A 12,576-nucleotide genomic window follows, 5' to 3' on the forward strand; every position below is an offset into this window, starting at 1 on the left:
ATAGTTATTAAAATATTTAAAGAACAAAGATATGATATAATCAATATATAATGCTTTTTATTAACACTTATATAATAAGATCTAGTATCAGAAGTAATAACTATGGTGATTTCAGAGCAGTGTGTCTTCAACTACTCAGGCTGCCATAACAAAGTACCATCAACTGCGAGGCTCACACCAAAGAAAGGCATGTATCTCCTCACAGTTCTGGAGGCCGGAAGCCTGAGATCAGGGTGTCAGCATGGGCTTTCCTTGCTTACAGAAGATCACCTTTTCATTGTGTGCTTACATGCTCACATGTCCTTTCCTTGGTTCTTGCACATGGGGGTGGGGAGGGGGTGGGAAGGGGAGAGAGAGGGATCTTTTCCTCTTCTTACAAGGCCTTCAAGTCCTGTCTGATTAGGGCCTCACCCTTATGACTTAATTTAACCTTAATAACCTTAAAGTCCCATCTCCAATTACAGTCACATTAGGGATTAGGCCTTCAAGATATGAATTCTGGAAGGACAGTTTGGTCCATACATAGTGATAAGCATAAGTGATATTTTAAAACATCTTCAATAAACTTTAATATGAAATAAAAATAGCTGTGATCTGTTGGTAACAGAGTCACAGACGCTGCTGCTAATAAGTTTGTTGCCTACATTCTTTATGGAAGGAAATTCTTAATTTCAGGTAGAGGTTAATGAAAATAAGGTTTTTCCCCCATTCTAGTTCATAAACATCCTGAATTTCTATATAAGGACTCCCAGGTTAAGAACACCTGCCTGATACATGCAAGTAAGATATTCTTATTTTGAGGAAATGAGTGGCATAATCCCTAGATAGTGGGAACAGATTCTGAAATCAGGTTATTCTACTCATTGCCAGTTACTAAGGAACAGTTCAGTTCAGTTGCTGAGTCGTCTCCGACTCTTGGCAACCCCATGGATTGCAGCAAGCCAGACCTCCCTGTCCATCACCGTCTCCCGGAGCTTGCCCAAACTCATGTCCATTGAGTTGGTGATGCCATCCAACCATCTCATCCACTGACGTCCCCATCTCCCGCTGCCTTCAATCTTTCCCAGCATCAGGGTCTTTTCCAGTGAGTCAGTTCTTCACATCAGGTGGCAAAAGTATTGGAGCTTCAGCATCAGTCCAATGAATATTCATGACTGATTTCCTTTAGGATTGGCTGGTTCGATCTCCTTGGAGTCCAAGGGACTCTCAAGAGTCTTCTCCAACACCACAGTTCAAAAGCATCAATTTTTTGGCACTCAGCTTTCTTTATGGTCCAACTCTCACATCCATACATGACTACTGGAAAAACCATAGCTTTCTACAGACCTTTGTCAGCAAAGTAATGTCTCTGCTTTTTAATATGCTGTCTAAGTTGGTCGTATCTTTTCTTCCAAGGAGCAAGCATCTTTTAATTTCATGGCTGCAGTCACCATCTGCAGTGATTTTGGAGCCCAAGAAAATAAAGTCTGTCACTGTTTCCATTGTTTCCCCATCTATTTGCCATGAAGTGATGGGACTGGATGCCATGATTCTTCATTTTTTGAATGCTGAGTTTTAAGCCTGCTTTTTCACTGTCCTTTTTCACTTTCATCAAGAAGCTCTTTAGTTCCTCTTTGCTTTCTGCCATAAGGGTGGTGTCATTTGCGTATCTGAGGTTATTGATATTTCTCCCAGCAGTGTTGATTCCAGCTTGTGCTTCATCCAGGATCAAGGAACAGTGAGTATGTTAACTGAAAAGAAATATCATTTGCTCTTGCCTTGCTTTCTGATATTTTAAAATATGTGTTTGAAGATTGGAATGTATTTTGTCTTGCAGATAGCAGTAATCTAAATACTGAGCAAAATGATTCCTGGACCTCTGAGAACTTCTGGTTTTACCCTTCTGTGAAGGGCCAACCAGAAACCAAGGAAGAGGATGATGGACTTCGGAAATCTCTGGATAAATTCTATGAAGTATTTGGCAATCCACAGCCAGCCTCTGGAAATTCACTCTCCACATCTGTTTGCCAGTGCCTGTCTCAGAAAATCAATGAACTAAAGGACCAGGAGAACCAAACATACACCCTCCGCAGTTTTCAAATGGCCCGGGTCATCTTCAACCAGAATGGCTGCTCCATCTTACAGAAACATTCCAGGGATGCCCACTTCTACCCAGTCAGAGAAGGAAGTATGTCTCTACAGGATGAAAAGCTGACCCCAGGACTTTCAAAAGATATTATTCATTTCCTCTTGCAGCAGAACTTGATGAAAGACCAGTAACTGGTGCCTGGTGGTGAGAGCAGGTGTATGGGGGCAGGAGGAGAGTATCCCTGTGGCCAATACCATTGGTGCATCACCCAGAACCCATCAGGTCTCTTGCCAGCTTGGTGTGCCCAGCCCCCAGCTAAGTGCTTTGCAGGCCAAGGTGGCATCTGTGATCTGGTCCTGGAGCCAGTCCAGTCCAAATGGAGAGCTGGCAGTGTCTGGTGGTTTTATTGCCTTTAGGCCATCCCTTTGACCTAAGGCCAGTGACCAAGTGGTTTGGGAGTCCAAAGTCCACCTTCCTTCTTTCCAGGAAGGACATGCTCTGAGGCATGATTCAAGTACAAGAGCTCCCCTCCTGGTCAGGTCAAAGCTGGGGTTTCACTATCTCACCCTTTCCTGGCTCCTTCCTTTCCCCGCCCTCCTTCTCTCATTCAATTACTGGTGTCTCCTGGGAGTATTTCCATAATAAATCTCCTATACCTGAACCCTTGACTCAGAGTCTACTTCTGGAAGAACCTGACCTAAGAGGACAGGCTTCCATTTGATGAGTTTTTGGTTTTTTTTTTTTTGGGGGGGGTGCCCCACTGACTAGGGATAGAACCTGGGCCCCCTGCAGTGGAAGTATGGAGTCCTAACCATTGGAGTGCCAAACAAGTCCCTTGATGAGTTAGTTTTTTTGAAGGGTACAAAGCCTTATGCTGAATCAAATATAAGAATTCAATCAAGTTGTAAAACTGTGACCATGTGACTGAGAACGTGTGTCCCCAAATAATTTAAATATGTTTCCAAAAGGTGCATCACATCTTAATCATACCTTTGCTTCTCCAATGCCAGAGTTTCCTGCTTTATACTCACTGGGTATGGAAGGAACATTTGAACCATCTAAAATAAGAGCTAAGATTTGCAAATTAAAAGAAAAAAGTCTGTTCATCTCCACCAGATTGTAAATGTGAGAGGTGAGAAAAAAACAAATGTGCACCACTCACCAAAGTATGTGTAAACTCATTTATCATATGCTTAATTGACGGATGCAGCCTTGTCAACTTGTGGTGGAAGAAGAAAAGGAATCGTTTGCCCAAGTGGACTCTTTCCTCTCATTTTTGGTTCCACCTGCCTGTTGCCCACACCCTCTGTCACCCTCTGAACAACGGATGTCTCACCCCTGTCCTGCCCTTGCTTGGTCAGGAGCAGCTTCATTTTTTAAAAAATTTTTAATTAAAAAAATTTTACTGATGTATAGTTGATTTACAGTGTTGCATTAGTTTCAAGTGTACACCAAAGTGAAGCAGTTACACATATACATGTACCCACTCCTTTTTAAATTTTCCATATAAGCCATTATAGAATATTGAGTAGAGTTCTCTGTGCTCTACAGTAGGTCCTTATTAGTTGTTTATTTTATATATAGTAGTGTATACATGTCAGTCTCAATCTTCTAATTTATCCCTCCTCCCCTACCCTTCTCTATGTCTATGCTCTATTTCTGTTTTGTAGATGAGTTCATTTGTACCCTTTTTTTAGATTCCACATGTAAGTGATATCATATGACATTTGTCTTTCTCTCTCTGACTTATTTCACTCAGTATGACAATCTTTAGGTCCATGTTGCTGCAAATGGCATTATTTTGTTCCTTTTTAAGGGGAATGGCTTTTAAATAGCCCAAGCAAGCCTGTGCTGTTAGGTCCTCTGCTCTTCAGCTGCATCCTTAAGGTTTATTTGAGATTCCTTTGGTAGAAGGACATCTCTCAGCACCGAGCTCCCTGAAATTGTAATCGGAAGCCTCGTGCTAACCCCTCCCTCAAAGGTCCTTGGAACAAATTGCACTAAAGTGTTCTATCACTTGACAGGGGAACTATGAGAAAAGCCGGCAACACTGAGTAATTAGATTTTGAGAAACTCTAGGGGAAATTTAATTAGCATGAGACTCCATAGGTTTCCAGAAAGCAGAGTATGCACAAAGATCAGCTTACATGTGTATATTAACAGTGAATGAGGGTGCCCTCTCAAACCAGAGGTCTTGCAGATTCTTGACTGGAGAGAGAAGCCTTTTAAAAGTTTGGAATTACACATTATGGCTTCCAGTTCTAGGAGAAACAAATGTGGGAACAGTATCCACCTCAAAATACAGCACCACTGGAAGGAGACCTAACAGGAAAGAAATAGGAAATGAACAGTCCTTTGAGAAAACAACTCCAGGTCTTCCTCTGACAACCAGTTATCTGCATTTTCTCCATGGGCTTCTCCTATTCAACTGGCCCCCCAATAATTGTCAAACCATGAGGACTTAAATTGAAAAACTACAGGTTGAATTTTGAAGTAGCTAGTTTTATTGTTTTTTAATATGAAGTTAACCTGTAGATGCCCTTGACTGCTGTTGTTTTATTCAGCTACTAAGTCGTGTCTGATTCTTTGCGAGCCCATGGACTGCAGCACACCAGGCTCCTCTGTCCTTCACTATCTCCCAGAGTGTGTTCAAATTCATGTCCATTGAGTTGGTGATGCTATCTAACCATCTCAACTTCTGTCACCCTCTTCTCCTTTTGCCGTCAATCTTTCCCAGCATCAGGGTCTTTTCCAGTGAGTTGGCTCTTCCCATCAGGTGGCCAAAGTATTGGAGATTCAGCTTCAGCATCAGTCTTTCCTATGAATATTCGCAGTTGGCTTCCTGTAGGATTGACTGGTTTGATCTCCTTGGAGTCCAGGAGTCTTCTCCAACACCACAATTCAAAAACATCTGTTTTTCATTGCTCAGCCTTCTTCAGAGCTTCCCTTATAGCTCAGTTGGTAAAGAATCCACTTGCAATGTAGGAGACCGTAGTTCGATTCCTGGGTTGGGAAGATCCCCTGGAGAAGGGAAAGGCTACCCACTCCAGTATTCTGGCCTGGAGAATTCCATGGATTGCATAGTCCATGGTGTTGCAAAGAGTCAGACACGACTGAGCAACTTCCACTTTTTAGCCTTCTTCATGGTTCAACTTTTACATCCGTACATGACTACTAGAAAAACCATAGCTTTGGCTATATGGCCCTTTGTCAGCAAAGTGATGTCTCTACTTTTTAATATGCTGTAGTTTTTAGCATATTCGGTCACTGATGGAGAAGGCAATGGCACCCCACTCCGGTACTCTTGCCTGGAAAATCCCATGGATGGAGGAGCCTGGTAGGCTGCGGTCCATGGGGTTGCTAGGAGTTGGACACAACTGAGCGACTTCACTTTCACTTTTCACTTTCCTGTGTCGGAGAAGGAAATGGCAACCCACTCCAGTGTTCTTGCCTGGAGAATCCCAGGGATGGGGGAGCCTGGTGGGCTGCCGTCTCTGGGGTCACAAAGAGTCAGACATGACTGAAGCGACTTAGCAGCAGCAGCAGCAACAGTCACTGAAGTATTGGAGATTACTTTCCATGGCTATCAACAGAAGAAAACTAGAGTATTTAATACTGTTTTTAAAAGACAAAAGATATAAGGTATTTGAATTTCCATACTAAGAAGTAGCAGCTTCTATTTGGTGGTAAGATTTTAGTATCAGTGACTTTGTAACCTTGATTAACATCAGTGCTGCGGGTGTTCAGAAAAAAGGTAAACTCTGAAAATAGAGAATTTAGAAATCTAAAAGCCAGAATCATTTCAGGGTTAAAAAAAAAAAAGTGTGGTGTGTGCTTTCTTGTATCTGAGTAAGTGTTTGTGACAGGTCAGTACAAAATATTTGTTTCCCTGCAATCTCACTCCTTAATTTGATCTTCATGCTGTTAGGATGGCATTTTCCACTCATCTCTGTTTTCCTTTAATAAAGACTAAGAGATAAGGATATTAAGACTCTGATCTCTGGTATCATTGTCTAATACTGCCCTACAGATCTCTTCATTGACATCTTAGCCTATGAACATTCTATCTAGGATATCATCTTTGGTCCATTTCAGAAGTCTATGGGAGGGTGGATTTGCTTGCAGAAACCTCTGAACTCTAAGGAGGAGAAACATATTTTAATATATTTGTGTAACTGCTTTTCACTTTACTAGTCTGTTTCTTTGCATGATGTTTGTATGTAATAGATCATATTACTGGTAATTAACAAAAAACAGTACAGTGATACTTTTTAAAGTTTTCAAAGTTTATTTTTTAAACTTTTTATTGGTTTTAATCATACAGAAGAGTGTTTATAAGTGAACATCTTGAAGATTTTTACAAACTGAACCTACCGGTCAACCAGCATCCCACTCAAGCAACAGATTTTACCAGCTAGCCCTGAGTGCAGATTTTCAAAGAACTAATTAGAATGGTTTGCTCAGATCAGTGTTTCTCAAACTACTGGTAGTATACAAAAGAGCTTTAGGTGCTGCTAGGTGGACAATGTTTATTTTCATTGTTATCTTTTCAATTTATGTTAGAAAAATAAATCAGATCTATACTTTCACAGATATTACATGTTGTTGTTCAGTCACTAAGTCGTATCTGACTCTTTGCGAGCCCTTGGACTATAGCACGCCAGGCTCCTCTGTCCTCCACTATCTCCTGGAGTTTGCTCAAATTCACCCCCATTGAGTTGGTGATGCTATCTAACCATCTCACCCTCTGTCACCCTCTTCTTTTGCCTTCAATCTTTCCCAGCCCCAGAGTCTTTTCCAGTGAGTCAACTCTTCACATCAGGTGGCCAAAGTATTGGAGCTTCAGCTTCAGCATCACTCCTTCCAATGAATATTCAGGGTTGGTTTCCTTTAGGATTGACTGATTTGATCTACCTGTAGTCCAAAACTACATGTTTTTTGTTTGTTTTTCAGCAGAAACTCCTGTATATCCAGGCTCCTCCCTTACCTTTTGGCACAGTTCCCCAGAGCTATCTGAGAGGCTGCCTTCCCAGGCTGTAGTCCTCAGTAAGGTCCCTGAATAAAACACAACTCACAACTGTGAGTTGTGTGTGTGTGTGTGTGTGTTTCCAGTGCTCAGTATGAATAGCTGCTTGATGTGAGTCATCACAGAAACACAGTTTTTAAAGTGTTGCTGTTTTAGAGTCTATATGATTGGTAAGAAACTGAAAAGATCAATCCTGTCTGGTGATAACAAAGATGTGCAGACATGGCAGTCCAGAATGAAAACACATATCACAATTTGCAATTGAGTAAGTAATGAAAAATTAGAAATATAGACCCAGACTTGCCACATGCCCCTTCCATGCTTCTCATTGCCCTTGGACTAGCAGCTGGTCCTGCCCATCTCATCGCTTTACCTTTGCTACAGCCACAGTGACTTCTCAGTTGCTAAACCTGGCCACCACCTTAACCAACAGTGTTTGGATAAGACCGTGAATTCCTTAATAAGGCTAGCCATCATTTCAAACACCCCTCTTACTGGCCCCATTTTACAGATGGGGAAACAGGCACAGAAAGCTAATAGATAGTGGAAGAAGTACCAGAGCCCACACCTAACCCCGAGCTATCCTTCTCAGCTCCCTGCTCCGAAATGCTAACGTTCCTCCCACCCCAGGGCCGCCCACAGTGTGCCTTCCTCAGAGAAGCCTTCACACTCCCTCCAGCTCCCCCCACTGCTGGGAGGGGCTGCTGCCTTCCACATAGTCCTGCAGCACTGAGCATCACCTTCACAGCTTGACTTCACCAAATGAACGTAACAATGAGCAATGCAGTACACGGCTTAAGTCTCCCCCACCTCCCCATCTCCCACCCCCACCAAAGGAATGAGAGCTCTATCTTGTTCACCCATGCCTAGCATGTCCAGGCTGGCAAACAGTGATACTCATTTATATTTATAAAATAAAATGTAGAAAAACATCTCTAGTGCTTAGAGATGTGTACTGAAGAATTCAGCAATAAAATGTCGTAATGGTTGTAATTTACTTTTAAATACTTAAATGGAAGCAAGATGAAGCAGATATGATCAATTTCATTTGTATGCTGCTTTGTATACTTCCAAATAAATGACAAGCCAATTTGCTTTTGTCTGCATTTTGACTTAAAACATTTTTTTTTTCCCATTTTCTCTCTCTGTTCCCTTTCCCCCAGGTCACTTTGCAGTGGTTGACTCTCTCAGACTGTACTTTCTTTCACAGAGGAAAACCACTTTCCCTAACTGTCAGAGAACACAATCTCCATGAGCAAGTTTACATTCAGAGAAAGCCCCCCCCTTTTTTTTACTTTAATTTTTTGTTTTTTCTTGGAGTACAGTTGATTTACAATCCACAGTATATATATTTTTAAAACATTATACAGCTTAATAGGAAAGCAAACATACAACCCAATTAAAAAATGGGGAGAGGATATGAGTAGACATTTTTCCAAAGAAGACATGCAAATGGCCAAGAAGTATAGGAAAAGATGCTTAACATCACTAGTTATCAGTGACATCCACAGCTGTCACTCATCATTACAATTTGCATTTTTAAAATGCAAGTCAAATCTACAACAAATATCACCTCACATCTAAAAGAATTGTGATTACCAATTCTGTGTGGAAAGGACGTGGAAAAAAGGGAACCCTTATGTACTACTAGCAGAAATACAAATTAGTGTAGCCACCATGGAAAACGGGTGTTTCCTCAAAAAATTAAAACTAGAACTACCATGTAACCCAGCAGTTCCACTTCTGTATCCATCCAAAGGAAACAATAACACTATCTTGAAATATATCTGCACCCCAGTGTTCAAAGCAGCACCACCCACAATAGCCAAGACATGGAATCAACAAGAGTTCATAAAGAAATGAATGGATTTTTTAAAATGTGGCATATATACAATCAAATATTACTCAGTCATAAAAAGAAGGAAATCCTGTCATTTGTGACAACATAGATGGATCTTAAGGGCATCACACTAAGTGAAATCAGAGAAAGCAAATACCAGTACTGTATAATCTCACTTATATGTGAAATCCCCCTCCAAAAAAAGTGAAACTGAAGCCATAGAAAGAACAGACTGATGGTTGCCGGAGGCAGTGGGTGAAATGCGTGAAGGTGGTCAAAAGCTACAAATGTCCAATTCTAAAATAAGTCATGGGGATGTAATGTACAGCATAGTGAGTATAGTTAATAATACTGTATTACATACTCAAAAGTTTCTGAGATTCTGTTTTTTCAATATTTTACTGTTAATTCTCCATTAGGATATGAAAGGTGCCAGGGAAAGGTCATGGTCAGGAATGCAGAGTGTACCTTCTTCAGTGGTACTAGCTTAGCTGCTCATGTTTATGGAAGATTTCCCTCTCTTTTTTTCATCTTTAATTTTTTTTTCCTATTTTTTTTTTAATAACCAGCTTTTGGGATCTTGGTTCCCCACTCAGGGATCAAACCTGGGCCACTGGCAGTGAAACTGTGGAGTCCTAACCACTGGGCCACTAGGGAATTCACATGTTTAAGTTCCTTGTAAGAACAGCAGTAGCTGAAAAGCACTTAAGCTGCCAGCACCATAGAAAGCCCAGCGACAATCCCTTTCTTCATATTGAAATACTAGTAATACCAGTAATAACCTCTTCAAAATGGTCCAGTAATGTGTTTAGGGATGAAATCCTGAATTAGTATCCAGTGTGGCAGCTCCCCTAATTTGACATCCAGGAGCTCCTTCTCCTTCAGGGGATGACTGATGCCATCTTGGAGCCCTGGCTGTTTGCTCCAATATGAACTCTTCCATGTTAAGCAAGGTTTGAGGAGTAACTAAAGGTCTTCCTACATTCTTCCATCTTCAAAGAGTTTCTCACACTATGAATTCTCTGATGCAGAAAAAAGAGATGAATGTTTTCTATATATAAACGTTTTTCTATCTCTGATTATTTTATAACTTGAATCCAAATCTGTACACCAGCTTCTTGTTTCTTCCCTCAGAACAATCCAGGATTCTTTCCCTAGCTCCAATATCACAATTATGTCTGGCTTAGAAATGCAGTGGGCCCACTGAGACCAAGTTACCACATTTCTCCATCATCACATCGCAGTACCGTTTCTTCTGAACAGGGTCAAGAAGTTTCCGCTCATGCTGACAGAACTCTAAGGCCACATCTCTGAATGTTATTGGTCCAAGGCCATGGTTTTAGACCTGCAGGAGCTATTCAGTCCTTGGGCCTTTCCAGAAAAACACAGAGTCCAGAAAACCCAAACTGTCCCTTGTGGGCTTGGGCTACCACTGCACAGTTGTTTCCATGGCAACCTATCCCAGTTTCTTGCTTGGATCCAGTATATTAAGGAGACTCAAATGACAGCCCCTTTGGGATAAATGATTGTCCCAGCAAATAGGCTTGTGGACCAAAGTCAGGTCTGTTTACTTGCTTGCAACCCACCAGCCTTATTCTCTCATTGCTTTTTTCTTAAATAGCTGAAAGCTGTGCATTGGAGAAAGTAATTTTACCAGCAGCTGAAGTAAGAATTCTCCAAATCCACCCAAGAGAATCCTTCCCAACTGCTATCTCACTGCATGGTGCATTCACAGAAGACTCAAGAATTAGGATCCTGCCATGGCTGTTATTTTCCCTTGGCCTCCTTCAGCATCTGCAGCTTAATGTCAGATGCCTTAAGCATACTTTATTATTTCATGAGAATGTAATTCATGTGTATTCAAGCCATGAAAGCGTTCTGGTTACTTTGCAATGGGATGCCCCTGGGATCCTGATTAATGCTTGCCATGCTGACTCTCTAGAAGGTGTGTGGTCCATTTGGAATAAGGTGTGGAGTTCTCAGATGTTCTGGTTCAGGAACACCTGGGAGCTAGGTTGCAGTGCCTAACCCTCCCCTGATTTTTCACATTCTCTCTCCACTGTCTTGTATCCTCAGCTCTCTTCTATGTCCTCTCCATTTTCCATCACATATTTATAAGTTTCCTTTACCTTAAAAAAAAAATCACACACACACATATCCATGCACAAACAACAACAACAAAACAAACAAAAAAAAACCCTTTATTTAATCATTTTATCTCTGTTCAGCTCCTCTCTTCCTTTTGGGACCCAGGAAATAGCCAAGATACAAGATGATGGAATTTGGAAACAGAGAAGACCCTGAGATGGCTCTACTGCTGTTCACCTCCAAGCATATCACTCAGCCCTGCTGGGCCTGAATGTACTTCTATGCCAATTATAGATAATAGGTGATTGTTATGTCTCGGAGTCTTTATGAGACTCTCATAAGTTAATGAATATTCAATATTAATATGAAATGTCCCTGAAAACCCTTTATAAATTATAGAGCACAGTGAAATTGTGAGACGGCCTCTTTTGCTCTGTGCTCACTGGTTCATTATCCCTTTCTAATCTGACCTCTATCCTACTGATGCTCAGCTGAAGCTCCTCTCAGCCAGGACTGTGAATAGCACCTACCTCCCTTAAAAATAAGGCCATTGTCAGTCACCCCCTCAAATCCCAGCAGGGCCTCTAATGTCCCATTGTAAGGGACCATTAGATGGATTATGGCCTATCCACATTAGGGACCAATATGCAGCTGTAAAAAGAATGAGTAAGTTCTTTTCACTATAATGTAGAAATACCTCCAAACTCTATTATTAATTGGGGAAAAGAGTATATGTAGTCAATTTCTATGGGGGAAACAAAGGCAAAAGAGAAATGTTTGTGAATGCCTGAAATATCTTTGGAGACATGCAGAAGAAGAAACACCCGCTGTTTCTGTGAAGAAGAGCTGGGAGGCTGGGACATCTGTAGCCAAAAGTACATGCATTAGCTTTGTAACAAACAAAGGACTGTCAGAGGAGGGGAGGTGATGATGGAAGCAGAAGTCAGAGTGATGCCATTCCTGGAAGGAGACCACAGATAGCATTCTTTGAAAAGGCAAAGAATAAATTCTCCCCCAGAGCCTCTGGAAAGAAGGCAACCCTGCTAACACCTTGATTTTCTCTATAGATTTATTATTGGACTTCTGACCTCCAGAACAAAAGGTAACATATTTGTCTTGGTTTAAGCCACTAAGGTTGTGGTAATTTATTACAGCAGCAGTCAGCAGCCAATACAGTGGCTTAATCTAAAAACATTTGCCCCAAATCCTGAAGCAACTTCCAGTTCCAGGAGAAGATGATACAGATTCATTTTTCCTGGCTCCTCCCCTCTGAAAGCAAGTAAAGGTCACAGAAAGAATTCAAAAGACAATCATACTCTTAAAGACTTTTAAAGATGGAAAGAAGAAAGTGGACTGGCTGGGGACCTCATGACTTGAGGAACAACACCACGGAGAACTCCCTGGGTGTTCTTTTATCTTCCGTAGATCCTGGGTACCAGCCAGCCTGCACTTGAAACCAACAAGAGATAATAGGTAAAAAAGAGAAAAGCAATAGAGAGAAGAAGAAAGAGCAAAAGAAAGCAATCAAGCAAGAAAGAAAGAGATGGAAAGAAG

General features: G+C 41.3%; 1 protein-coding gene across 5 annotated transcripts in view; it reads left to right on the forward strand.

The window, feature by feature from the left end:
* The window catches only part of SHLD1 (shieldin complex subunit 1), a 116,771-nt gene extending 108,571 nt beyond the window's left edge, over positions 1-8,200 (forward strand). For 2 of the 5 annotated variants that reach the window (XM_061436605.1, XM_061436606.1), the window contains exon 3: positions 1,817-8,200. In XM_061436605.1, the coding sequence (XP_061292589.1) occupies positions 1,817-2,259 (443 nt within the window). In that variant the 3' untranslated portion in view covers positions 2,260-8,200. The remainder of the gene's footprint in view (positions 1-1,816) is intronic. The other 3 variants (XM_061436607.1, XM_061436608.1, XM_061436609.1) reach the window with 3 other exon arrangements.
* Positions 8,201-12,576: the final 4,376 nt, after the last annotated feature.

The sequence above is a fragment of the Bos javanicus genome, chromosome 13 (assembly GCF_032452875.1).
Source record: "Bos javanicus breed banteng chromosome 13, ARS-OSU_banteng_1.0, whole genome shotgun sequence".
NCBI lineage: Eukaryota > Metazoa > Chordata > Mammalia > Artiodactyla > Bovidae > Bos > Bos javanicus.